General features: G+C 41.0%; 1 protein-coding gene across 1 annotated transcript in view; it reads left to right on the forward strand.

Moving 5' to 3' along the window:
• Nucleotides 1–1,234: 1,234 nt before the first annotated feature.
• LOC311083939 (ADAMTS-like protein 2) overlaps nt 1,235–27,149 on the forward strand; it is a gene marked incomplete at its 5' end in the record, with an annotated part of 28,880 nt that continues 2,965 nt past the window's right edge. Inside the window, 21 exon segments of the mRNA XM_084115710.1 lie at nt 1,235–1,302; nt 1,304–1,343; nt 1,345–1,408; nt 1,411–1,465; nt 5,502–5,604; nt 5,940–6,082; nt 6,980–7,055; nt 7,284–7,386; nt 7,470–7,615; nt 7,721–7,844; nt 10,193–10,273; nt 11,414–11,589; nt 12,017–12,338; nt 15,319–15,673; nt 17,342–17,442; nt 17,562–17,688; nt 18,929–19,142; nt 19,368–19,523; nt 23,678–23,848; nt 23,926–24,102; nt 26,390–26,534. Of these exon segments, the coding sequence (XP_083971836.1) occupies nt 1,235–1,302; nt 1,304–1,343; nt 1,345–1,408; nt 1,411–1,465; nt 5,502–5,604; nt 5,940–6,082; nt 6,980–7,055; nt 7,284–7,386; nt 7,470–7,615; nt 7,721–7,844; nt 10,193–10,273; nt 11,414–11,589; nt 12,017–12,338; nt 15,319–15,673; nt 17,342–17,442; nt 17,562–17,688; nt 18,929–19,142; nt 19,368–19,523; nt 23,678–23,848; nt 23,926–24,102; nt 26,390–26,534 (2,947 nt within the window).

A 27,149-nucleotide genomic window follows, 5' to 3' on the forward strand; every position in this document is an offset into this window, starting at 1 on the left:
CGTCTTCCTTCTCCGTGTTTACAAGTTTGATTTCTTTCCATGTAAAAGTCTTCTCTACTGACTGACTCACTCATAAAGACGGTCTTTGCCGCCATCTATTGGCAAAATAATGTATGTAACTTTTGTTGCTGTTTACGGTCAGGGACTATTTTTTTCCAGCGGAAGGAAGGCTTTTAGTGATTTTACTTCATAAAAGTTGCATAGATACATGTTTTTCGGCTTTAATAAGTTGTATTGTGTGGTAACCGTTTTATAAAAGCAATAAGGTACTCGAGACAAGTGGCACAGCCTCTCATACCTTATTGCTTACATATGACATTACCCATAGCAGTAGATCTATACAGGTGGAGCTGGGGAAGGTGGAGGGTTTCAGAGGAACTTTAAAAGCGCTGTAAACTGCTACAGCAAACACTGACCAACTATTTAAATGTTGAGCAGCAAGCTTATTGGCTGCAGATGCAACAGGAACCAATCAGCTTGTGCCGTGTAGTTAACAATTTAATTGTCAGCAGGTTGCATTAAGGACCCAGCCTACGACAGAACGGCACTTGCTGTTTTAAGCCCCCAACGGCGCCTTCCAGGCAGCGAGGGGATGGGTAGGTTTAAGGTTGAGGGTAGGGTTAACTGCCTCTAAGGAGCCATTGGGGGCTTAAAACACCATCGAGCTGACAGAACATGGTATTACAATGACCAACAACAATGAAATGTTTATTTTCCAAAAAAAGAAATTTTAATTTATTGAGCTCTCTTTTTTCAGTAGTTTGCTCAGTCACCATTTCCCATTTCATTATCTTTTCAGAGCCACTAGTCTCCATTTTTGTCATTGTACTCATTGTTGTCATTAGGATAATTATCAGGATTCCCATTAAGTGTTTTTACACTATGGCCTGTGGAAGTGATGGGTGCCTCGGCAGTGGTGGGCTTGTAAGTAAAACTTACTGTACAGCAGGAGACATGAGAGGATGATCTGGAATAGACAAATTGTGTGTGGGGAGGATGAATGGACTGATGTGATGAGGAGGGCTATGGGGAGTCTGTGTGTGTGTGTGTATGTGTGTGTGTGTGTGTGTGTGTGTGTGTGTGTGTGTGTGGGGGGGGGGTTAGGGGGGGGTTGCTTCTCTGTGGGAAACGACAACTTCCTCCCTGTCTGTCTGCAAGCAGAGAACAGTAGACAGCAGTTTGGCTGAGTCTATGGCAGTGTGGCTCCGCTCCACCACACAGCAGAAGGCAGCCCATGAGCTTGGCACCAGCCGGGAAAGTGTTTTTACGAAGGCGTTCCCAAACTCTGCCACTCTCTTCCTGCTGGGACTGAAGGGAAGAAAGGGGGAGGGAGGAGGAGAGGACGGAGGAGAGGAGGGATGCAGGAGCACACCTTACCCTCTTTACAAAGCACATCCTCAGAACACACCATAAGAAACCACCACCAGCACCACCTACACTGTCCAAGCAGCACTCAGCTCCAACAGTGCCACTGGACTGCAGGTAAGGGCAAATATTTACTATGTGACTGACTCTGTGTGTGTGTCCATTTCACTGAATAGTGCTGAATGTTTTGGGAAAAGAGCATGGGAAGCCAAGCAGACTAGACACTTGTTCTACAAACCCAAACAAACAGTGTTGACTGCTCTGCTGATGCAAAGTGAATAAAGTGAAAGTAATGGTCTGTCAGGTAAAAAAATTAATTAAAATAAATAATAATAACAAAAAAAAAAAAAAATATATATATATATATATCAAGTGATAGTAATGTGGCACTCAATTTTTTTTGTCCAGCTGCAGAGAACAGCTGAGGCTTACTTTAAGTCCAAAGTAGAAAATGAAATGTTCCTTGCATGATAAATTCTGCAATAAATATGAAAATGGTGCTTTTATACGTTTTGTTATTGAAAAATCTACTTAAATTAAAATATTTAGCTCTGATGAGTCCATCATGTTTTGAAATGTCCATTTGAAAAATCCCTAGAAAATTAATGTGTGGTTTTGATAATGTGTAAAGCAAGAGGGAAATGAATTTGATATTAGACTTGAAAATGGTCAATCTATTTTCTACTCACATAATAGTTTATCTACTCACATAAATAAATCACCATGGATGATGAATGGATGAGGGGAACCACAAGAAATTAGTGAGCAGCTTAAGGGTGGACAGCATCCAAAGCAAAAGAATGAGAAAGATGAAGCCCTAAAAAGTACAGAGATATCATGGCCATGAATTAAGAATTATTTCCCATGATCTAACTAAATTAAAATGAGTGAAGTAATTAGTACAAGGTTGCCATGATTTAACTAAAACAAAATAACAAACTTTTAAAAGTTTTCCAGAATGTCATGTGTAGGGCTCCATAAGTAAGTATTCAAAAGTACGCATTCTTACTAACTTTTTACTAATTTGCGATAATGACCAGCTGACCGTACATTATTTTGCTTACTAAACTACTTGCCAACTAAATAAATATGTGAACATGAAATTTTGTTTAGAGTTTATTTTATTTTAAATTATTTTCATGTAAATTCTCAGCTGAGAAAAAAATAGTTTACAATGTACAAAAATGTTTTTTTCTTGTTTTTTTCTTTGACTAGCAACAAGATGAGCACTGTAACAATATTATAGTAATATAAATACTGACGTCTTCCAATGTCACTTTCACTATTTGAGTTTTTTTTTGTGTATTTGTTATCATATTAAATGAATTTATAACTATAATCATAAACACATGAAGAGTTTGGTTCCAAAACGCGATAAATCCATTTTGATTAATTTGAGTAAAAATGTGTTTTCTTTACCAAGAATGTGGCAAGATGAAAACCACTATTTTCTGTTTCAAACTTTCACAAAGCATCGTTAGGTTATAATAACAAAACAAATTCAAATACAGATTTTGATTTTCAAAGATTTATTATAAAAACTGATCATTTTTTCCCCAAAATGCAATAAATTCATAACACTTTTTTTCCCCAAATGCAATTAATCCATTGAATCAATATAAAAGTTATTTTTCATATTGAAACTGTTGAAAATACACAACAAAATAAGTTGATCCACATATGACAGCCTCTGAACTCGGTCAATATCTTATTACAGGCACTGGACTAAAAATACATTCAATCAGCTATCGCTAGGAAATACCTCCTGAACTTTTTTGACGGCGATCATCTGTAAAATGGCTTAGTCCTGCTTGGTTTTCGTTGACTTTGAGTAAAACAACTGAAAGTTTTTCAAAAGATCCCCTGGGTTCAACGTGTCAGCGTGACAGAAGTTTGATGCTGTCGTGTGAGAACAAGCAACAGCCGGCATTTTTCCTCCTCTCGCGTGCCTCGTCTTCTTAATCTCCTCATGTAAATGATTAGATTTCGATGGCTTACGTTTCTTCCCTACCGCAGAAACCACCACAGGTTCATCAATGCCGTCAAAATTATAAAAGATTTTGTTTGATTGTTGATCAAAAAGTACAAAGTAGATAGGAAAAACTAGGATGCCGGGTGTATTCAAAGCGCTGCCGTTACTGTTTACAGTGCGTGGAATGGTGCGCTGTGATTGGTTGAGCGGATTTATCTCATTCTGCAGAGAAAGGAGACTGGCGTTTGTCGCGGTTTGGAAAGAAAGGGAGAAAACATGACAGAATAACACGGCGGATATCACATTTTACGTAAAATTTAAAATTGACTTTTCAGTACCGACCCTATACAATACTGATTTTTGCAGGAACTCAATTTTTTTTTAAATGGCGTTTATCGCGTTTTGGAACCAAACTCTTCACATTGTTATGTAGCACAAATAACTGTAGTAAACTGTTATTCTTCTAGTAATTTATACTTATATATCTTTCTCACATTCACAGGAAATAGCTTTCTTCCATGTTAAAAAATTAGATAAAGAAATCAAATGTCCAAAAGAAAAAGACATTTTCATGTCCAGAAAAATCCGTCATTCCATAATTTTTGTAATTTTTAATTTCCATGAGTGTAATACATAATAAATAAAAATGTATAAAATAAATAAATTAAATATAAAAATAGGAATTGTATACATTCCGTAGCTTTGAAATCCCTTCAGATAAAATCTGCCAAATGCGTATATGTAAATGTGAATGTTTATTGATTATCTGCTCTCAATGGTTCAGTTTGATCTGTATAAATGTGTCACAACACTTACATGGTTGACATGCTGTGAGTTTGTACCCATCACCCGTTAGACAGAAAGCTGCAATATTGATTTTCCACTTGAAGACGGTGGACGTGAGAAGGCTGCAGAGAACTGAGGAATCCTTGCGTCTGGTCCCTGTGACCAGAAGCTCTTCCAGAGAAGGATGAGTCTGCTTCCAGCTCACAGACAGGGCTTCCCCCTCCCCCCCCTCCAATATGGGGAATGGCCCTGCTGTCTGTCTGCTGCCAGGGAAAGAAAAACACCCCTTTTCCCTTGAGCGGAGGCCCCAGGGGAGGGGGTTAGCCTGTGTTTACTCTCTTTCGTGGCCTGGGAAACTCAGAAGAGGAAGGTCTGTCTCGGCGGTCGCAGCCTCGTCGCGTGGTCTGTGGGAGACGAGTGTTTGGCGAGCTGGCGGGGCTCCAGCTGTGTCTGGGGTGGATAATGAACTCCAGGTGCTCCAGTGGGTAGTTTAAGACACCTGTCACCAATATTTAGTGCCAGGAAAAGCCAGACTGCAAACAGAGTGAGATGATCTGTTTGCTTACTTTAAGGAGCCTACCTAATTGGAGGTGCAGGTCTGATGAGAAGTCATGAGATGGAGGAGAACTGGAGAAGTTTGTGTGATTGGCGATTTTTGCTCACTTTTATGGTCTTCTTAAATGAAGTGTATACTTTCTTGCATCCCTGGACTTAAATACAAGCCAGAGAATTGCATTCATCCTTTCATTGTATTTCATGTGTTCCGGTAACATAAAACGTCATGCCCATGCAAACTGAGAGGGCGCGTTTCCTAATATTTTTAAGCCAAGTGGATTTTGAGTAAAAAAAAAAAAGCTATTCGTGGCATCTTTGATTCACCCAAATAGGGGTGGGAAATATGACAAAAATCTTATTTCACAATAAAAACATATCACAATATAGTTATTTTTGTTATTTTATTAAATTTTTTCATATTCATATTTATTTCATTTTTTTCATATTAAAAACAAGAACAAAGAAGCAAATTACAAACAACAGGACAAATAAAATTAATAGAACAAAGTTAGAAATTAATTTCAATTTTTGTCCCCACAACATCAAAAAATTCCAAGTTTTACTATCATTGTGTACCTGTCATTTGGTACCCACTGCATAGGGAATACCTGGATCACACACACACATATAGCTTTTGTCATGTCTTATCTATCTGCCTAGGGCCCTAAATGATACTCTCACTGTCATCCGTTCAAATATATAGTCATTTTGAACGAAAAACAACCTCCTTTTGTGCTTATATCTGTAGAGAACTATTTAAACCTATGCTTTGAGAGCCTATGCTATTCAGTTTCTTTTTTCCCCAAATATTCATGTCCTACAGGATGGGGATCTGGTTAAGGGCCCAGTATGTGGAGAGCAGTCTGGTGCTGCTTGGTCTTGTAACGCTGGCTCTGTCTCTGGGAAATCTCTCAAGCAGAGGACAGGTTTGTAATGTTGACAAGTTATTCGTTTTTATACTATGATGATAAATCAAAACCCGAGTTTACATTAGAGCACCAAACTACAGAAAAATATTTTCATATTTTTGTAATATAGATATATACACACACACACACACACACACACACACACACCTATCTCACTCCATTGAAAAATAGTTTTTTTCTTGTTTTTATCATAAACCTCACTATTTTTGTAGTGCTACTTGTAATACCCTATGTCAAAGGTTACACATATAAGAAACATTATAGCCTTCTCTAAGCAAAGATGTTGGTCTCCAATACTCACTTTTAATAAATGAACTCTTTATTTTCCAAAGGATGAGGGTGTTGCCTCTAACAGTCTAGAGGACGGGCTGGAGGTGATCACATACTGGTGGGGAGAATGGACAAAATGGACCGCCTGCACACGTACCTGTGGAGGAGGTGTCATGTCACAGGACAGACACTGTCTAAAACAAAGGTCAATGAACATCAGCTTATCACATTTTATAATACGTAGTCATCTATTATAAAAACATTTAGTTAGGCTACTGTTTATAATGCTGGTAAGATTTAACAGCAAGATACATCTAATGTGAAGAACATTTCCACAGGGTTTCCCTGACACTCCCCCACCTTTGAAATACAGCAACTACTGTAGCTAGTTATGGTAGCTAGCTGGAATGGAAGACCATTTATGACGCATGAAAAAAAGAAAGCCATGCTTTGGTAAAGCATAAAAAGTTGAGATAAAAAGTCAAAATTATGGCATAAGTCAAAATTACAAGAAAAAAGTCAAAATTATGACGTCATTATTATGAGATAAAGTCAAAATTATGACATAAAAGCCTAGAGTCATAATCAAACATTTTAAATGATGAGATACTAATTATGAGATTATAAGTCATAAACATGAGATAAATAGTCATAATTGTGACATTAAAAGTCAAATGTATGAGATACTAAATCATAATTATGACATTAAAATAAACTTTATTCAATTCAATTATTTGTCATAATTGACTTTTTTGTCTTAATTTTTTTGTCTCATATTTATGACTTAGAGTCTCATACTTTCAACCTTTTATTTCATAATTATGACTTAGTATCTCACAATTTAGACATTTTTATGTCATGATTAAGATTTACCAAAGCGTGATTTTTTTCTTATGTGGGAGAAATGGGTTTCCATAAGTTAGCCTGCTAAAAATTCAATGCTTTTGTACTATGTTCTCAAAAAAAAAAAAGGTTTTAGTTTTGTTTCAAATCCTTAAACAAAAATAATTTAATTTTTTTTACTAGGCACCAGTAAAAAAGAGAAAATTTGAGAGTGTAATAAATGTCTACTAAACTAAAACAATATATCTTTCTTTCAAAGAAAGAAAACAACAACTGGTAAAGACAACATGACGTGCACAGGCAATGCAAAAAAGTATCATCTCTGCAACGCAAAGGTCAGCTCACAGTATCTGTCTTTCCTTTCCTCACACACATATACACAGTGCATTTAGACAGACCAACAGAAATGCATCCCAGATGCCTAACTTGACAGCGAGCCTCAGGTTCTGAGGCATACTATAAATGCATAATTTTAGTCAGTTTTTAAGTTTGCCTATTGTGCAGTGGCAACCAAAAAGCAGTATTCAGTTGTATTCAACTGATTGTATTTCTGTGAATTACAGGAATGTCCTTCTACAGGAAGGAGCTTCAGAGAAGAGCAGTGCTGGTCATTCAACTCTCAAGTTTATAGTGGAAAAAATTACCACTGGAAACCTCTCTATCCCGGTATTAACTGTTTTAATTAATGAAGCTGTGCTGTGAAGGTATCATTTATGTTGAAACAATGAACCCTGTTTATATTCCTGTAGATGACTACGTTCACATTTCCAGTAATCCATGTGACCTGCACTGCACAACCTCTGATGGTCAAAGACAGCTGATGGTACCTGCACGGGATGGAACATCTTGCAAATACAGCAACTACAGGGGTGTGTGTGTAGATGGGAGATGTGAAGTAAGTTACACTGTAGATGGCTATACACTAATATAAGGATACATCCTTATATTACTTTTCTCATGCATGTGATCTTAATTAATAAGCTGATGTGTAACTTTGCAGCCCATTGGATGTGATGGTGTTCTCTTCTCCCCAAACACCCTGGATAAGTGTGGTGTATGTCAGGGAGATGGGAGCAGCTGCAGTCGTGTTACTGGGAACTTTCGTCGTGGGGTTTCCAGTCTAGGTAATGTTAGCTCAGTGTTCCCTTTCAAGGGAACTCACGCTGCATTGTATGATGACACTTTGGGGAATGCCTTTGACGTACACACAATCTGAATGTGTGAGCTGCTTGGGAGTGGAGCATGCACGGTCAGCTCTCGAGGGGGCTGGCTGTGTATACTGTGAACAGTTTGACGTGTTTGAAAAGAAAGAAAGCGCCCAGGCTCATGCTCCCCGGGAACGGGTCTCACGGTTGCTTCACTCGTGGGGATCGCAAATGGAGCTAGGGGAGGACCTTGAGACGGCTTCAGCCCTTTCTCAGCTCTCAACCTCTAGCTCCAGTGCTCGTTTTCGGGGTCCGGAAGCCCGCTCTGCAGCTTCTTCTGCCCTGGGCGAGTGGATGTTGTTGGGACTATCCAGTTCTGAGGAGATGGATGTCCTAAGCATTGATGCAGGTGATTTGGGTGATTCGCCAGCCCTTTCCCCGCAGTATGAGGAGCTTGTGGAGGTTTTAACTAGTGCATGGCGAAGCAGGCCGGCCGAGAAGCAGGAAGCATTCAAGAAAAGAAAAGCTAGATGAGCACTTCCTGCAGTCAAAATCACAACCTCCACGTCGGGGTTTGACATTCTTTCCAGATCTCCACACTGAGGTGTCGAGGTCCTGGAAGAAGCCGTTCTCCTCACGTCTCCCCACAGTTTATTATTATTCAGTGATCATGGGGCTCAAGGAGAATGGCTATGGGATGATGCCTAAGGCTGAAGAGACATTAACTGCATATCTCTCCCCTGAGATTGTGTTGTCCCTGAAAACCCCTGCATTGCCCACCAAGCCTTGCCAGGTAACATTTTCGCTGGTGGGCAAGGCGAGTTACATCCGTTCCTCCTCGGAGCCTTCAGGAAAGATTCATTTAGATTAATTAACTATGTCATAGATTAGATTCATACAGTAGATCTATGTCACTTGATTTATTCTCTGAGGAGATTCAGATTCAAGATGTTGACAATTCCTCTTTTCGTGAGTCAAATTAAGTTTTTTTTTTTTACGATAGATCTAAAGGATGCTTACTCCCACGTCTATTCTTCCACAGCACAGGCAGGTGCCTTTGTTCCTTGATCATGTGGAAAAAGGCTTTGGTTCCTTTCCCAAGGCCCAGTGTTGGGAGCATCTGGACATTGCAAGATCGTGTCAACAGATGTTCGGTCCAGTTCGGTTCAGGTAGGGTTCTCACCCTAGGCCGGGTTATGTACCCAAAGTGCCCACTAATGTGGCCCAGTCCACAGTCCTTCAGGCCTTTCAGTTACTGGTATGCTTCAGCCCCCTAAGTAGGGCTGCACGGCGACCAAACAATCTATAAGCAGGTGGATTGTGGAAACAATCTCTATGACTTAGGAGGTGCGCAGTCTGCATTCACCTCTTCAAGCTAGAGCTCATTCCACAAGGGGTATGGCACTTTCAATAAGTCAAGTCAAGTCAAGTCAAGTCATCCTCATTTATATAGCGTTTTTAACAATGTAGATTGTTTCAAAGCAGCTTTACAGAGACAAACGTATAATTTAGGGTAACAGAGATTGTTTTGGCTTTATAGCGGTTCTTTAATAAAGTTATTTTCCAGCTAAAGTTAGTTTTGATTGATTCGCTTCCGTCGCAACGATCATTTGTTATTAAATTCGGAGCCGCTAAGACGACACCATTCTCTCTACACAGACTTTAAACACGAACCTGTGATAAACGCTGATGGCGTTCACATGCGCATTAAGAATTGGTTCTATAGTTATGTGCGTTTGAATATATGTGCGCAGAATAAGGTTCCTCAGTTTGGACCACCCGGTCACTCCGGGGTCGCAAGTGCTTATGTCCTGAGTTGTGCCTGAACATCTTCAAACAAAGACAGGCATTTGTCAGCATGGCGAAGTGGGTATTTTGTTCCCCAAAGCGTCACCATACGACGCAGCTTGAGTTCCCTCGAAAGGGAACATCTCAAGTTACGCATGTAACCATGGTTCCCTGAGAGGGGAACGAGACGCTGTATCCCTTTGCCATACTTCCTGCATGCCTGTGAGCGGCTTGCTTCATCCTATCAGAAGCTACCTTTGCTTTATTGCCTGCTTCCCTTTATAGCTTCCTTGTACGCCGTCACACATCATGGGCTGACGTAACACCAATCAAGATTGGACTAGTTGCACACTTGCTTCAGACGCTTGCACGCCGAAGATGTTCCCTAACGTATTTTCATATGACGCAGTGTCTCGTTTCCTTTTCAGGGAACCATGGTTACATGCGTAACCCGTGACGTTTTGTAGAATGGCATTCATGGTTCTGAGTAAACTCATCAAGGAACTAGAATCCTAATTAAGTGAACTCTTTCTTTGAAGGTTATTCTTTGATAACTCAAATCCCAGAAGGATCATGGGACATCCAAATTATAGAGAGGAAGAAGTCTGCAGATATCCTGGGTGAGCAACTGTACTGTAAATCATTCAGAGTGGTATAGCGTGTGAATTATGTTTTCCCTATGTTGTCTGGTACATAGGGACTACTGAAGAGACTTTTTTAGTTTTATTTTAAAGTGCAAAGTATAGAAAATTTAAATGTGTAAAAAAAGCTCTGTAAATACTTTACTTGCATTTTTACAACACTATAAGTGTGTCCCATGGGGTAATCAAAAGTTCTACACACACTTGCGGTCTTCACACCCACTGGAACACTTAGGCCAAATACTGGAAATATGTTTGGTATTAGGACAGGCCCTTTGAATGGCTTGAGTGCTCAACTGTGCACTAGAATTTCAAAGTATGACAAGTACTTCATACTTCATCTACAATATCAAGTGAAAGCCTGGGTTTTCCATGATGGCATATAGGCACAAATCTGTGCAGAAAAATTTCAAGATAATTACCCTATTAATTCATTCAGAATCGCCCTTTCCGAACTTACAAGGAAATACAAGTTTAAGGAGATCTTTTTTTTTTTCTTTTCTTTTTTTTGCGTTTGTGGTGTTGAATTGGCACCAAGCAAAACATGCCCATCGCGCATCCACAGATTAAACTTTTTTTGCAGCGCTGGATAGATTTTATATGCATTCAAGTAAATACATAAACAAATGCATATAAATGAAAGACTCTGGAGGTAAACAAATAATTTATGTTTCTCATTATATATCATTGGCTGCATTATAATGATTTCTTAATTCAGAATACTTTATAATCAAAGATGGCATAGGTGTATGTGTTCTAATTTTGCTATATTTATATATATATATATATATATATATATATATATACATATGTTACCGGCAAAGTGTGAAATCCCGGTATTGTATAGAATGCCTAAGCAATGTATAGAATTCCTGATGTTTTTTGCAAAAAATACATTACCTAATTCTATACATTACCTAGGCATTCTATAGAATGCCGGATTACACACTTTGCCGGTAATATATATATGAATATATAACATTTTAACTCCACTCCACTCAAATGAAAAAAAATTACTTGAATAAAGATTAATTCATTTAGCTGAACATTATTGAATAAGAAGGTCAATTAAATGATCCAATCCTCCCATCACTATAGTTCACCCTTGTTATTTTCCAGCTGTGACTGACCAAGCAGGGAACTTTTTCTTCAATGGTGCATATAAAGTGGACACCCCACAGAACTTCCATGCAGCAGGGACCATTTTCAAATACCGGCGGCCTACAGATGTGTATGAGACGGGGATCGAGTACATCGTGGCTAAAGGGCCCATCGATCAGCCCATCAATGTTCTGGTACTGTAGCCGTGGTCCTCCCTTCGCCGCCAAGGGCTCATGGGTAATCTCACTGGCTGGCTAACAATGGCTTCGACTTTGTGCAGGCCAAAGGTCTAATGGTTCACTCTGCGTAAATGGTAATATTCTGATACATTGTCCCTGGAGGAATGACTATTTCACTTTAATCTGGGTTTATGGGATGAATGTGGGATGATGCAGTATTGCAAAAAGGGAAATACTGAAATGTCTTTGGACAATTATGGACATTTTTCAACCGCAGTGCCCTTTACTTGCCAAACAAAGCATGATTCTGTGCAACAGAACAGCCTTTAGTCCAGAATATTTATATATTGTTTCCTGCAAGTTTAAAATGGGATATTATCATAACATATTTGTCTTAATGGTCTCTTATTTGTTGGACATGTCTCTGTCTGTTCTCTTAAAGGTCTGGAACCAAAATGGCCAAAATCCTTACATTACCTATGAGTACACAGTGATGAGGGACTCTATGGCTTCTGTCTCCCAGCCCCCCATTTACAGAGGCCCACAAGGAGGATCTAGTCTGGTTTCTGTAGAAATTGGGAGTGTTTTACATCATAATGAGAGCATGTATGATAAGGCAGTTCCTGAGATGGAGGGGAACCAGGTACAGACCACTGGGCCCAGGGCTGTGGAAGGACAAAAGCCTGGCCAGGAAACCAATGAAGTGTACAAGACAGCTAACATTGACTGTGAGGAGGATGCTAACACACCAGTCCAGTATACAGGTAAATATATGCATTTACGCTGTCTATACATTTCTGTCAAAAAGTACCTTAATGAGGAATCAAATCTGAGATTGTATTAAATGTTTTTATGTCTGTTAGTTAATGAGGGATTTGTAGACATTTTAATTTATTTAGAAAAAGACAACTTTCATTTTAAAGTGAAAAGTAAAAGTGACATGTTGTTACTATTATATGGTGTTTTTATTTTGTAATTATATTTGATATATTTATATATATGAGAATATTTGATAATTTTATTATCTTCAGTATTCATCATGACCTATTAGCTAATTGAACAGAATCATCCAATTGCTAATATTGCTAATATGTTTATTATTATTATTGATGTTGAAAAATGTTGCGCTGCTTAATATTTTTTGTAGAAACCATGATACATTTTTGTCTGGATGTTTTGATGAATAAAAACAGCATGATAAAAAACAGCATTTATTTGAAACAGAAATGTTTTGTAACATTATAAATGTTTTACTGTCACTTTTGATGATTTTAATGAAACCTTGCTTAGAAAAAGTGTTATCCCCCCCCCCCCAATTTTTTTTTTTTGTCAAATGTATGTCTTATTAATCAATTCATTAACTAAATCATTTTCTTCATTCATGAAAAGGCGCTGCATTTTCTCTACCCTAACCCACTAAATCTAGTGCCTTCTCTCAGGTGTCAGAAGCACGCTCAGCAGTTTCTTCCACCCCGAGTGAAGGCCCGGTGCTGCAGCTATCCAGCTCTGAGGAGGTGGATGTGCTCATCATTGAGGCAGGAGAGTTTGAAGACTCACCACCTCACTCTTCTGCATATGAGGAGCTGCTGGAGGTTGTCACTCCTGCTGTGGCCAAGTTAAACATCGACTAGCTGGCTGAGAGGCAGGACGCTCGTCCTAAAAGCAAACTTGATGAGCACTTTCTGCTAAGCAAAGTGCAACCTCCACATCAGGGCCTGCGATTTTTGACACTGAGGTGTCAAGATCCTGGAGGAAGCCATTCTCTGCCCTTAGGGTTGAACTGGGACTGCTCCCGTCCATCATGTGCTTTAGGAAGTACCTCAGGTGCTTAGGGGTGCAGCGGTTTCCAGCGACTTCAGTTCTCAGTGTCCGCTCTGAGATGTTACGCCATTGAGAGGCCCGCTCCCTCTCTGCTAGAGAAGCCGGTTGTTCCCTGCCAGTCATCTGCTTCAGGGCACTGAGCTGACTACTCGAAATATACCAGAGACCAGTCTCGAGAGGCTAGTTCTCTTAGTTAGTAGACTATCTGGCAGCTTAGAAACTTAGAGTTTAGAGTTTGCTCCCGGCATGGTTAAAGCCTTTCTGCACCCTAGACCGGGTTACTTGCCTAAGGTTCCAACCAATGTTGCACGATCTATAATGTTGGAAGCCTTCTGTCCTCCTCCATATCAGACGTCAGACCATGAGAAGTTTAATCTGTTGTGTCCAGTCAGAGCAATGAATGCTTATGTCCACAGAGCTGCCCTGTGGAGGAAATCCGGTCAGCTGTTTGTCTGTTTTGGTTCGCCCAAGAAAAGTTCTCCGGCGACTAGACAGATAATGAGCAGGTGGAGGCTTTCTCTCTTGCGTATGAGGCGTGCGGTCAGCCTTCACCGATGGCTGTCAGAGCGCACTCTACTAGGAGTATGCCGGCTTCTAAAGCTACAAGATGTATGTGATGTGGCAGGCTGGTCCTCTCCGCACACATTTGTATGGTTTTAAAACCTGGACTTGGACTTTACACCGGGGTCCCAGGTGCTCATGTCTCATGTCCGAGGTACTCGCAGGATTCACACTAGACAGGCACTTGTCAGTATGGCGGAGTGGGCATTCTCGTTCTCATAAGGTTGCTTCTTCTGATGCAGTGTGAGTTCCCTCGAAAGCGTCTCAGGTTATGACTATAACCACAGTTTCCTAAGAAGGGAATGAGATGCTGCGTCGCCCTGCCACACTTTCTGCATGCCCGCGATCGACTTGATTCGGCTAATCAGAAGTTGACATGGTTTGGTCCGGGTGCGCTTTACAGCTTCCTGGTCATGATGTCACACACTACGTGATGACACCCCTGTATGACATTGGATGCATACTTCACACATTTCACATATACTTCAAGACGCATGTATAGCGATGCAGAATCTCGTTCCATTCTCAGGGAACCATGGTTAAAGTCCTAACCTGAAATGTTATGTATCATCATCCTGAGCTCATGTCTAAACACACTAAATACTCTAAATAAGTACAACTTAGCAGTAAAGGCATGTTTCCTGAAGGGGCATCTTCCCCCGTCATAACCGACCTGTTACACAAATTAAATAATGGACCCCAAATAAAGATTACTGTGATCTTTAAAATGACCCATCAGCTTCACCTCTGAGATTTATACACAGGAGTGATGCTTTCACTATATCTGAAGTAAGTGGAAGATAGACTAGACAGAAAAAGTACATGGTTCACTGGGCAATCATCAGTGAGTTAAAAGGCCTCTTTCTGCCGGCCCTATGGAGTACTTTATAATGCATAACCTGCAACAAAGATTAGCAAGAGAGGATGAAAAATTCAGAGAGGCCTGGCATTTTCCTTGGCTAAAATGAGAATTACAGACATTTGTGTTTGCTGTTGGTCTGACATTGATCTTTTTAAATGAGGTGGGGTGTCCTGATGAAGGTTGTGCCCCTGTTTTGCATTATAGTCTTTGATACCACACTACCCTTTAAATTTCCTTTCTGTATAGAGCATTCACAACTATAAAACCTAAACTGAATCTGTTGAAATTGGCAATGATCCCCTCAAATGAGTTGTTACTGAATGCATTGATATGCAGTGATCCGTTTAAAACCCAGACTTGTGTTTTGGGTTGGTACTGACCACGTTTTTTGGATACATTTTTTTAAGTCCTACCATAACAGGTTGTGCCCTAAAGCATAATTTTTTTCAAACGAATCCATCCTTTCCTTAATGAATCTATCTTTCTTCTTGTTTTAAAAGTGGGAAACTGCAGCTGGCCCAGTGGAGTAGGAGCCCCTGGTGTTGTACCAATCAGCAGACCTGCTGAGGACATGGCAAATTCTGAAAACCTCATCTGGAGAGTGCTACTGGAAGAACGAGTTGGCTCAGACGGTGTTCTTGCAAATATCTCAACCAATCAGCTTCTAACTCACAGAGATGGTTTGTCCTCTGAAGCAGGCCCACTGGAGTTAGACTACAGCAGTCTTGAGCAAGCGGGTCTTAATGGCTCACTGCTTGAGTTCACCCTTGGGCACCGGCGAAATGACACGGGGGACTTCCTACTCCCAAACAGAACTCTTACTACCATTTTACGCAATCGCAGCAATCGCACCAGGTAAATATGATAATGTACACTATGGTTGATAAGATTTTTTTCATGTTTTTGAAAGTGTCTTATGCTCATCAAGGTTGCATTTATTTGGTCAATAATACAGTAAACACAGTAATTTTGTGAACTATTTTACAATTTAAAATAACTGTTTTTTATTTTTAATATATTTTAAAATGTAATTTATTCCTGTAATGGCAAAGCTGAATTTTCAGCAGCCATTACTTCAGTCTTCCGTGTCACATGATCCTTCAGTAATCATTCTAACAAGCTGATTTGGTACTCAAGAAACATTTCTTATTATTATCAAAGCTGAAAACAGTTATTTTGCTTAATATTTTTCTAGAAACTGTGGTGTATTTTTCATAATATAAAGTTTAGAAAAATAATTTATTTGACATAGAAATCTTTTGTTCATTATAAATGTCTTTACTTTGATATGAATTATTTGGTATAAATTTCTTTCAAATAATAACATTTATAATAACATTTGAACTGTAGTACACTTTATCATATTTTTTTTAATCATATTTTAATAATTCTAATAATTATTATAATATTTATTTATTTGAATAGCCAATAGTCTTTCATTACATAACAGACATGAAGGATGATTTGATACTTGCTAGTCAGTTGTGTTAATGGGATGGGGCACTCTCATTCTAGGCATTTGATTGGCATTTGACAAAAGTCTGTGTAGTGCAGGATGAGTCATCAAAACTCCAATTCTGACTTCATGAGGTTTAAAGTCAGAAAAGCCAACCTGCTAGTTTGTCAAGTGAATGGCATAACTTGAATTTACTGTTCAAATTCTACATTGTGCAAAGCTGACAAAAGCTAAATCACAATCTTAAATCAGCTCGTTAGTTGCTTGTCGAGCATGATTTTAGCAATCTCAAGATCATGCCAAGATCTTCCATACAATGAAGAAGCAGGTATCTTTATCAGTTGCCTCTTTTGGCACTTTTAAATGTAAGGTCCTAGCCCTCCACACTGGCATGCCAAAGCTGTGCTGGATGCGCATGTGTGGGACAGCCCTCCTCAAGGGAGAATGGAATGTGCTGCAGACTCAAGCTCTGGCTTGGTTTTTTTGTTAACGTTCTTGGAGACATTCAGAGTGCCGAGGGGAGACGGCCAAGCAGAGGCTGGCGGGATTGCATTCCATCATATTTATAATTCATGCTGGGTTCCCTACGCCGTGTCCAAACACTGCTTTACCAGCCCCTCTGCCAGAGATCATAAAGAACATCTCATGAAATGCCCTTACTCGTATCCGAAGGAGAAGAGAAAGATTCCAGGTGGAGAGAAGAAAAGAAGGCCGAATGTAAGGATGATGGACTTTCTGAGGAACATAATTCAAGATGTTTTGTTATTTGTGGAAAAAATTGCCATAGATCACTCGGGTACAGACTATGCTTGTCGCATCAGATAAATCCCAGGAATTTATCAAGAGGAACAAATTTTATTGGCTTCTGTCTAGTTGAGAGAATGCGCTGTTTTCCATCCTTGACATTAAGGTAATGAGTGTGACCAGGAATGGTACAAATGTTAGTGGTTTTATGACTGGAGTGTCAGTTGGTGTCTCGGCATTAACAAACGTGAATGCTCTGCCTAATATACAGTGCAGGTGGCTGAACCGTGGCCTAGTCTGAGATGCTTTTTTCTTTACCGCAGAAATAACCAAAGGCTCCTTCAGAAGAACAAAATGAGCGCTGCTGACATGTACCGGTGGAAGTTGTCCTCACAGGAGCCCTGCAGTATGACATGCTCGATAGGTAATTAAGACATTATAACTTAGTCTCGGTGGCCACAAACATCCACACATAAGTATTGCTGATAACCATGTTTGTTTATGTTGGGAGGTTTGTTTTATACAATGTCCTATCTTGAATAGGTGTGTCGAAATCACTTGCCATGTGTGTGCGGTATGATGGCATTGAGGTGGATGATGTTTATTGTGATGCTTTGACTCGACCAGAGCCAGTTCATGATTTCTGCATTGGCAGAGAATGCCAGCCCAGGTGCGCGTGCTCAATTGTCACAGAAATGCAGGGGAAAAGTATGGAGCACTGCACATGACATGCATAAAAAACAATATATAGGTATTTTGGCCACAGATGAAAGGGATAGTTAAACTAAAAATTAAAATTCTGTCATCATTCACTAGGCTAACTCTTGTGCCGTTCCAGACCCATAAGCCTTTGGTTAATCTACAAAACACAAATTAAGATTTAATGAAACCTGAGCGGTTTCTGTCCATTGAAATTACAGTTAACCAAAAAGGTCATAAAGGCGTCATAAAATGAATCCATATGAATCAAGCTGTTTAATTCAATTTTGTGAAGAGATTCAATCGCTTTATTTGATGAACAGATTAGTTTACATCTAAGCAATGATCGACACATACATAGAGTACATCACATATGGTAAACACGGAAGCTCTAACGTGCATGCGTGATGCCAAAGAATCAATGAGTTTTGTTCCAGAGTGATGCACCCATGTTCGCCATATGTGATGCGCTCTATGTATGTGTTTTTATATGTAATGGATTGTATGCATTGATGCATTTTATGATGCCTTTATGATCTTTTTGGATCTGGTAAGTTTTGGTGACCTAGACTTTCAAAGAATGGACAGAAACCTCTCAGGTTTCATTAAAAATATCTTAATTTGTATTTCAAAGATCAACCAAAGTCTTATGGGTTTGGAACAACATGATGGCGTGTGAATGATGACAGAATTTACATTTTTGGGTGGAAAATCCCTTTAAAAAATTGTTAATCCATGGTTTCATTAATTTGTTCCCTCGTTTTAGTTCAATTGTGGCCATATTTGATGAATTAGTTTTTAGGTAAATCTTTGCTACAAATGTATTCATTTGTCCTTAATTTAGTGTTTAATTTAGTAAATTCTGCCCATAATTTAACTAAAATGAGGGAACAAATTAGTACAAAGTGACACCCATTTACCTAAAAAGAGGGAACAAATTAATAAGTCGTGAGAACAAATTTTTAATTCGTGGTCACAATATCTTTGTGAGTGTATATAGTGATATAGTGTTTTTCCCTCGCATGTCATGTGTGCGGCTCTGTGGCAAAGATAAGAATAGGAATGAAAACAAAACAAAAAATGAAAAATTTCCAAAAATGAAAATTCTATAATTTATTCACCCTTATGTCATTCCAATTCCAATTCCAATGTGATTATGTCCCATCAAGTGTTTCTTGACACAGAATTCTTGCTGTGCACTTAATGTCTAGATGGGAGGCAAGCAGCTGGAGTGAGTGTTCTCGGACCTGTGGAGAAGGTTTCCAGTTTCGCCTCGTGCGTTGCTGGAAGATGCTGGCTCCCGGCCTAGACAGCTCAGTGTACAGTGACCTCTGTACAGAGGCACAGCTAGAGCTCCCCCCAGAGCGCCGGGCCTGTAAAAGCCCTACTTGTGGTCCTCAGTGGGAAGTAGCTGAGTGGTCTGAGGTAGGTTAAGAGCTCTTTTACTTAATCCTCCATTATAACCGCCATACACTGTAAGTAAATAAATATATTCTAAATCAGTATTTTTGTCTTGGCCAGTAAAAAATTACTAAAAAATCATTTAAACAATATCAATTTATATGAATAGCAAACTGAAAACTGAAATGGTTGGACAATGTCAATGTTATGTAGCATACCAAAGAGAACCTTGTTTTGTTTGTTGTGCAGTGCCCAGCTAAATGTGGTCGCAAGAGTCTGGTTACTCGAGAGGTCAGATGCTCAGATGAGATTCACGCATGTGATGAGACAACTCTCCCAGCATCTACCAAAAACTGCACCGGCCCTCCATGTGAGCGCCAGTGGACAGTGTCTGAGTGGGGACCGGTGAGACACTGTGAAGATTTTAAAATGCACACACATTATGCTTGACTGTAAAAAAATATTTAACACTGTGTTTTTGTAACGTTTAGTCCAAGGAAGATGAAAGTAATTCTAATAAACAATGAGGTTTATTAAACACAGCACATAGATAATCCAGAAGGGAGCGAACACAAACGAAACAGCGTGTACTGTAACTCACGAACAATACCGGACAAAGACTGATAATTGAGGAGGAACTTAAATAGACATGGTGATGAACTCATTACAGACAGCTGTGATCGTCAATGAATGTCCATGGTGACAAATGACTGGTGGGAAACTAGAACAAAACTGTGTGTGAAGAAAATGTGACTGAATACAAACAAACTAAAAGTCCATGAAAATTAACTAACTGAACATACACAAGACAGTTTGAATAAAGGACAATGATGAATCAGATTGTGATGAGACGTTTCCACAGTTATTAACATTATAAATCTAGTGAACATTTTTATATTTTCATTTAAAAAAATGTATGTACATTTATAACACTATACTTTGTGTTTTATTACCTTGGCATCAAATAATAAAAAACTGATTAAAACTGCTGCAGGAGTGTTTCTAATACATCGGCCAAGGGAGTGACAACAAATCTGACATCTTTCTCTCTTCTGACCATCTCTCAATATTCTTTTTTTACTCTTTTGGAAAGTCATAGCTATTGTGTTTTTTTTTCTTTTGCTATTGGAGTAAGTGAGAACGAAAAAAATTGATTTGTTGTAGTTTCCGTTCCCTTTCAGTCAGTCACTTTTGACGTTACGTCGGACTGGCATCATGGCGTCTCACCTGGGAGCCCAATCACCTCCAAGTGGTAACTAAACAAGCCATTGAACATTGGCCAGTGAGATTTGCATGCCGAGTCACAACCAACCGGACATACGGGTATAAATATGACTGGCATTACTTCATTCATATTTTGCTTTGAAGCCGAGCGGTTGTACAGTGATCGCTCATTCCAGTCTAACTCCAAGAAAAATATTATATTTCTGAAAGCAGAAAAAGAGCAAACAGCAATTCTAATTGCAGATCTTACCTCAGGAAACAGCAGTTTTAATTAATTTCTTTGTGGGATCTCTCTGCCGTTGTGAAGGCACATCCAGCAGTGTCTCGTATCCAGCTTGCTGTGCACGAGAGAGAAGTCCAGTAAAGTGCAAAGCAAGCACGGGCAGTCAGCGTCTTTTTCAAGATGTCTTTCTGTCCACGTGTTTCTGGATGTGGTCGTTTACTGACTTCATCTGACGGCCACAATCGCTGTCTCTCATGTCTGGGCAATCAGCATGCTAAGAGAGCGTTCATGGATGGTGCATGATCTCATTGCAAGAGCATGTCTATGTTGGCATTGCGATCACAACTCTCCTTCTTTAATATGGAAGCACAAGTCCCCTCTGCTGCTACCCAGCCCCCTGCCGCTTCTCATAGTAGAGCTGCGGGTCTGGTTAGCACTTTGGGAGATCTGAGGGTTACAGTGGGAGCTTCTCCGTCCGGCCAGCACCCACAAACCTCACACTCCTCTAGCATCCCATGTGCAGCTCACGTGAGGCACCTTGTCTCATTCGGTGCTCCGGATGAGAATCGAATGTTGATCACTTCATCTGGGAGTGGGCTTATGTTCTCTGGAGAGGATGAGGAGATGACGGCCATGTTTTCCCGGACCGCCGCCACCACTCCAGTGCCTTTCTTCCCGGAGGTGCATGAGGAGGTTCAGAATTTTGACTGCACCTTTTACTGCGCAAAGCTGCTCTTCTGCCTCCTCCATTCCCACTGCCCTCGATGGCGAGGCTGCCAAGGGTTACGTGGACATTCAACAGGTGGAGCGTGCAATTGTGGTGCACTCGTCCCCTTAAAATGCCGCCACCTGACGGAATCGTCCGCGCCTCCTGTCCAAGGCATGTAAGACGACAGCAGCCCTGGGCTGGGGTTGTTGCAGGAACTGCACACAGCCACTGACCTCGCCCTCTGGGCACCGAAAGTCACGCCACGGGCCCTCAACCAGACGATGTCCACTCTGATGGTCCAGGAATGGCATCTCTGGTTGGACCTGGACGATAAAGTCTGCTTTCTAGACGCCCCCCATCTTGGCCTCTCCGGTGACACTGTTGAGGACTTTGCCCAGCAGTTCTCGGTAGTCTAGAAGCAGACTGAGGCCATAAAGCACATCCTGCCCCGGCGTGACACTGCCACCAAGCCACTGCGGGCTGGCACCCAGCCTGATCATTGCCGAGGAAGTCCCCCTCCGACTGCACTGGCTCCAGGAAGACCGGAGGCATTCCGTCCACCCCGAGCCTCCTGCAGGAAGGCGATGCAGCCCATCCAGACAGCTAAGATCTTGAAGTGAACATGGGCATGGTGTCACGGTACGCTAGGTGTAGCCGAGCTGTCGCCAAACGGAGTGCCCCTACAACAAGTGTCCAGGCAATTTGTTGTTACAAAAGATGCCTCCAGAACAGGTTGGGGCGCTGTGTGCAATGGGAGTGCAGCCTCGGGCTCCTGGACGGGACCTTGACTACACTGGCTCCCCGGAGGAGGCAGACCCAGCCCTCGTGTTGCTGTGTCCTGTTCGCATATTGTGTGTTTACGTGGACAGCACACAGAGCTTCAGAAGCTCAGAGCAGCTCTTTGTCTGCTTTGAAGGCCAACAGAAGGAAAAGGCTGTCTCCAAACAGAGGTTGACCCACTGGATAGTGGATGCCATCACCTTGGTGTATCAGTCCCAAGGTGAGCGGTGCCCCTTCGGAGTGAGGGCTCACTCCACTTGGTGTGTTGCCTCTTCTTGGGCGTTGGTGCACAGCGCCTCTCTGGCAGACTACTGCAGAGCTGCGGGCTGGGCAACACCTAACACATTTGCGAGTTTTTACAATCTCAGAGTGGAGCCGCTTTCTTTCAGTGTGTTGGGTACAAGCTGGTAATGTGTGGGAAGGCTGGCTCGCTGTTTTGCTTGAAGTGCCATTCCCCTCTTACAGGGGGATACGAGTGCCTACTTGCTCTTCAGGTGAGTTCCCCACTCGGCAAACCCTGAATCGAGTTCCTCCAGCATCCTTCAGCAGTCTGACGCCAGGCCCAGTACTCGTGTGCATGCCCGGCCGGTCAGCCCTTGTTCTGGGCTAGATGCCCATATGCTGTGATTCCCCTTCTGTAATCCCATATGTCTATTGTCCGTTTAGAATGGAGGTCTACCCCTTGGGATTACTTGGGGCGCTGGGTAGGTTACGACATTGTGAGGGCAGTTGCTAAAAGGGCACGCGGCAGCTTGCCAGCATCTGCGTCTCCAACACTTGTAACACAGTTCAGGTTACTGGTTACTGATGTAACCCCCGTTCCCTGAAGGAGGGAACGGAGATGTTACGTTCCCCCTGCCACAGCCCTGAACCACCACTGAATGGCCCTGATCCTGTCTCGGCTCCTCAGCAAAACATGAATGAAGTGAGTAATGCCAGTCATGTTTACACCCGTATTTCCAGGTGGGTGTGAATCGGCATGCAAATCACACTGGCCAATTTCCATTGGCTCATTTAGTTACCACTTGGAGGTGATTGGGCTCCCAGGCGAGACCCATGATGTCAGTCCGACATTCCCTGCTCCAGGGATCAGGGGTTACATCAGTAACCTAGACTTTCACTGCTATAGAATTTCACCCAACTATGTTTTGTTAGTTATGCAAATGAAGAGTGATGCGAATGAAGCTCACACCATTTGCATCATTATACAATAGAATCTCATTGGTCCAGAATCCTGCTCCTTATAACTTAATGGGATAGTTCACCCAAAAATGAAAATTATGTCATCATTTAGTCACCCTCATGTCATTCCAAACCCATTTTTTTCCCGTGCGGAACTTCAAAGGAAGATAATTTGAAGAATGCTGGAAAGGGAACAACATTGGAGCCAATTGTACTTCCATTGTATTGGCAAAAAAGAAGAAAACATATATTTTTTATATATAATATAAGATATTTTTCTCCAAATAATAAAATGATTGGAATGAAATGAAATGAGGATGAGTAAATGATGACAGAAATGTCATTTTTGGGTGAACTATCCCTTTAAATGTGATTTGATTAGGTGTGATTGCAAGACATTTAATTTTTCAAATTTAAAAAAAATGTTCCATTTCTACTTAGTGTTCAGGCATCTGTGGGCATGGAAAAACAGTGCGTCATGTGTACTGCAAAACACCAGAGGGACGAGTGGTACCTGAGTCTCAGTGCTCACCTGAAAACAAACCTCTGGCCATTCACCCCTGTGGAGACAATGAATGCCCTCCACACTGGCTGGCTCAAGACTGGGAGAGGGTGAGGATTATGCGTATGTTGTGGAAAATAACGATTTGTTAATATTTCTTCAGTAATCATTGTCTTCTGCCTTCCAGTGCAACACAACATGCGGACGCGGTGTGAAGAGAAGGACGGTGCAGTGTGTTGGCATCACGGGTGGAAAGGTCCAGATCCATGGTGATGAGGAATGTGACAGCAGTAAGCAACCAGTAGATGAGGACACCTGCTTTGAAAGGCCTTGCTTCAAGTGGTACACAACACCATGGTCTGAGGTGAAACATTTAAAAATGTATTCAATTTATGATGGCAGATTGAAATAATATTATTTTTTTTGCTAGAAAGTAGAACAGCTGGCCATGTAGGCATTTGCAGTAAGCTAAGTGAGTTACCTTTCGAGGGAACTCAGCACAGCGTCAGAATATTGGCGCTATGGGAACGCTTGTGTGTGATAGTGTCCACCTGTGGAATCACTCCAGTCTCATTTGTGAAACGTTGACAGTTCTGTGCTTCAGTAAACTATCTGTGTCATAATGTCTCTGTCTATCTGAAGAAACACTTGCAAGCTATATCTTCCCTGAGTCTGTATCGTCCCTTAGGGCATTTTCCTATATGTAGACTGAATGCTTTGTTCCACAACAGGGACTTAATTTGCTACAATGTTGCAGTTTCTTCTTGGTTCGGTTTGTTTTCACATGGCAACATTTCAAAGCGTACCAAAATGTGTTTATGCAAGTCACATGTGAGTAAAATTGTCCTCTTATTGGCTAGAGTTCACCTGTTTATGTTCCTCTGCATCATCCATCAAGATGGATTGACAAGTTCGCTCTGCAAGCTTATTGTGGCTTTATCTGTAGTTGTCGTGACACCCACAAAAACTTAGACGAATGTAGCCTTGATTCCCGCTCTGACTGATAATTTATATACATAAATTATATTACATTTTATTTAAGATGAATCACAGAATCAGACACTGCTGCTTTTTATATAGCACATTTCCCATTATGAATTACGGTATCGCTAGGTTCGTTAGTCTGTTGGGTCGGATTACTTCTCATCTCAACCAAACTGCTCCAGAATTCGTTTTTAATCGGGCCTAGACCACCTCGTTCAGGCAATCTCAGAGCAATCTTTCTGGTGCGGATCCGAGCATGATTGCCATGTTCATATATGCCTAAACAAACTGAAGAAAGGGAGAAAATGCACCAAGTTCCGAAACAGAAGCTCTAACTAGCCAGGTGCAAACGCCCTTATGGCCCCGACATTGCCCACCAAGCCCTGTAGAAAGACATTATCTTTGCTGGGCGAAGCTTACATGACTGTAAGTCAGGCTGGAGCATGTCTGCACATAATGGCGATACTGCATACCAGGCTGACCTGCTTAGGGATCTGGATGAAGGTGAGGGTGTGGGCCCAGAAGCTGTGAAAGAGTTACACCGGACCACATATTTGTTTCTCCAGGCCACCAAGGAAATGGCCCATGCCATCAACATATCCACATACGGCAGCTATGGTGGCTACGGAGAGACATTTGTGGTTGTCTGGTATATAGAAAAGGACCTTTCTGTTGGATGCCCCACTTTGGCCTCTTTGACTATGCAGTAAACACTGTCAGTTTCACGAGGCAAAGAAACAGGCAAAGAAACATTTCAAAGGTTTATCTCTCGCCGAATCCAGGTCCTGGAGGCTGCTGCTATGGAGCAGCCCCAGGCCAGTAAAGAACCCCAGGCCTCTCTCAGGCAACAACAGAAGCAGAATGTCATTTCTCTAGTCCCCCCTCAGCCCATTCAACAAGACGTATGGCTGCCTCTAAGGCCGTGTGTCCACCAAAGACTTTTTAGATAGTTAAGAACGCAAGGTGCTTTGCTGAAAAACGCAAGCTATGGGCACTTGAGATCGCTTGGGCAGCGCAGCATTTTTTCAGTTGAGACGCGGGCTGGTCCTCTCCACATTTATCAGATTCTACAGCCTGGATTTGGATTCCACGCCAGGATCTCAGATGCTTATGTCCTAAGCTTGTGCTCACCATGATTCACTCTTGGACAGGCATTTGTCACTATGGTATAGTGGGTATGAATGTTCCCATAGCGTCAACATTCTGATGTAGCATTGATTTCACTCAAAAGGGAATGTCTCGGTTACAACTGTGACTGGTTCCCTGAGAAGGGAATGAGACACTGTGTCATCTTGCCATACTTCCGGCATGGCTGTGAGCGACTCACTTCAGCTAAACAAAAGCTGACAATGTTTGGTCCGGGTATTCTTTATAGCTTCCGCGGTACGCCGTCATGTGTCATGGGATGATATTTCGCCAATGAGATTGGAGTGATTCCACACGTGCTTCAGAAACAACAATGCTGAAGCGGTCCCATAGCGTCATCAACATTCTGATGCAGCATCTCGGTCCCTTTTCAGGGAACCAGGGTTACAGTACTAACCAAGAAGTTTACTAGTTTTTAAAATACCGATTTTCTCTTCAAGTCTCTCTTTTCCAGTTAAGGCTCCCAAGTTCAAGTGTAATTCACTGTTCTTTTCTCTTGCTTGTACTCAACTGTTTCTCAGTGCACCAAGACTTGTGGTGTTGGTGTGCGAATGAGAGATGTGAAGTGTTACCAGGGAAGAGAGCTTGTTCGTGGATGTGACTCTTTGACCAAACCTGTTAACAAACAGACCTGTGCACTCCAGCCCTGCCCCACCGAACCTCCAGGTGTGCCTTAAAGAAATTTTAATATTCACTCACCCTCACATTGTTCTAAATCTGTATGCTGCTATTTTTCCAGTTAAATATATACAGTATATGCATCACAGTTTCCACAAAAATATTAAGCAGCAACTGTTTTCAACTTTGATAATAATAAGAAATTTTTCTTGAGTACCAAATCAGAATATTAGAATGATCACTGAATCACTGAAGACATTAGTAATGATTCAGTAATGATGCTGAAAAAAACAGCTTTGACATTACAGGCAGGGCCGTAGCTAGAGGATTCGGGGCCCCCTGAAAAAATATTGATGTGGGCCCCCTCCACCCTCCACCGATAACATATACTGTAAATAGATGAGTATGGAGGCCCACATATAACAGAAGATGGTGATGTTGTTGTAAAACCTTTATTTTAAAAGTTAAATGTATATAAAAATTACAACTAATAAAAATAAATTGTTAAATAATAATAAAACCAATTTTTAAAAAGTAGCAGCAAAATAATGTTTTTTCCCCCATCAGTCTGTTATACTTCATAAATCAAAAAGTAAACATTTATAAATTGACAAGAATGCAGTCAAATTTAAAAAATAAAGTCATTTATTGTCTTATTTTTTA

This window comes from Abramis brama (genome assembly GCF_963993115.1).
Source record: "Abramis brama genome assembly, chromosome: 5".
NCBI classification, from domain to species: Eukaryota; Metazoa; Chordata; class Actinopteri; order Cypriniformes; family Leuciscidae; genus Abramis; species Abramis brama.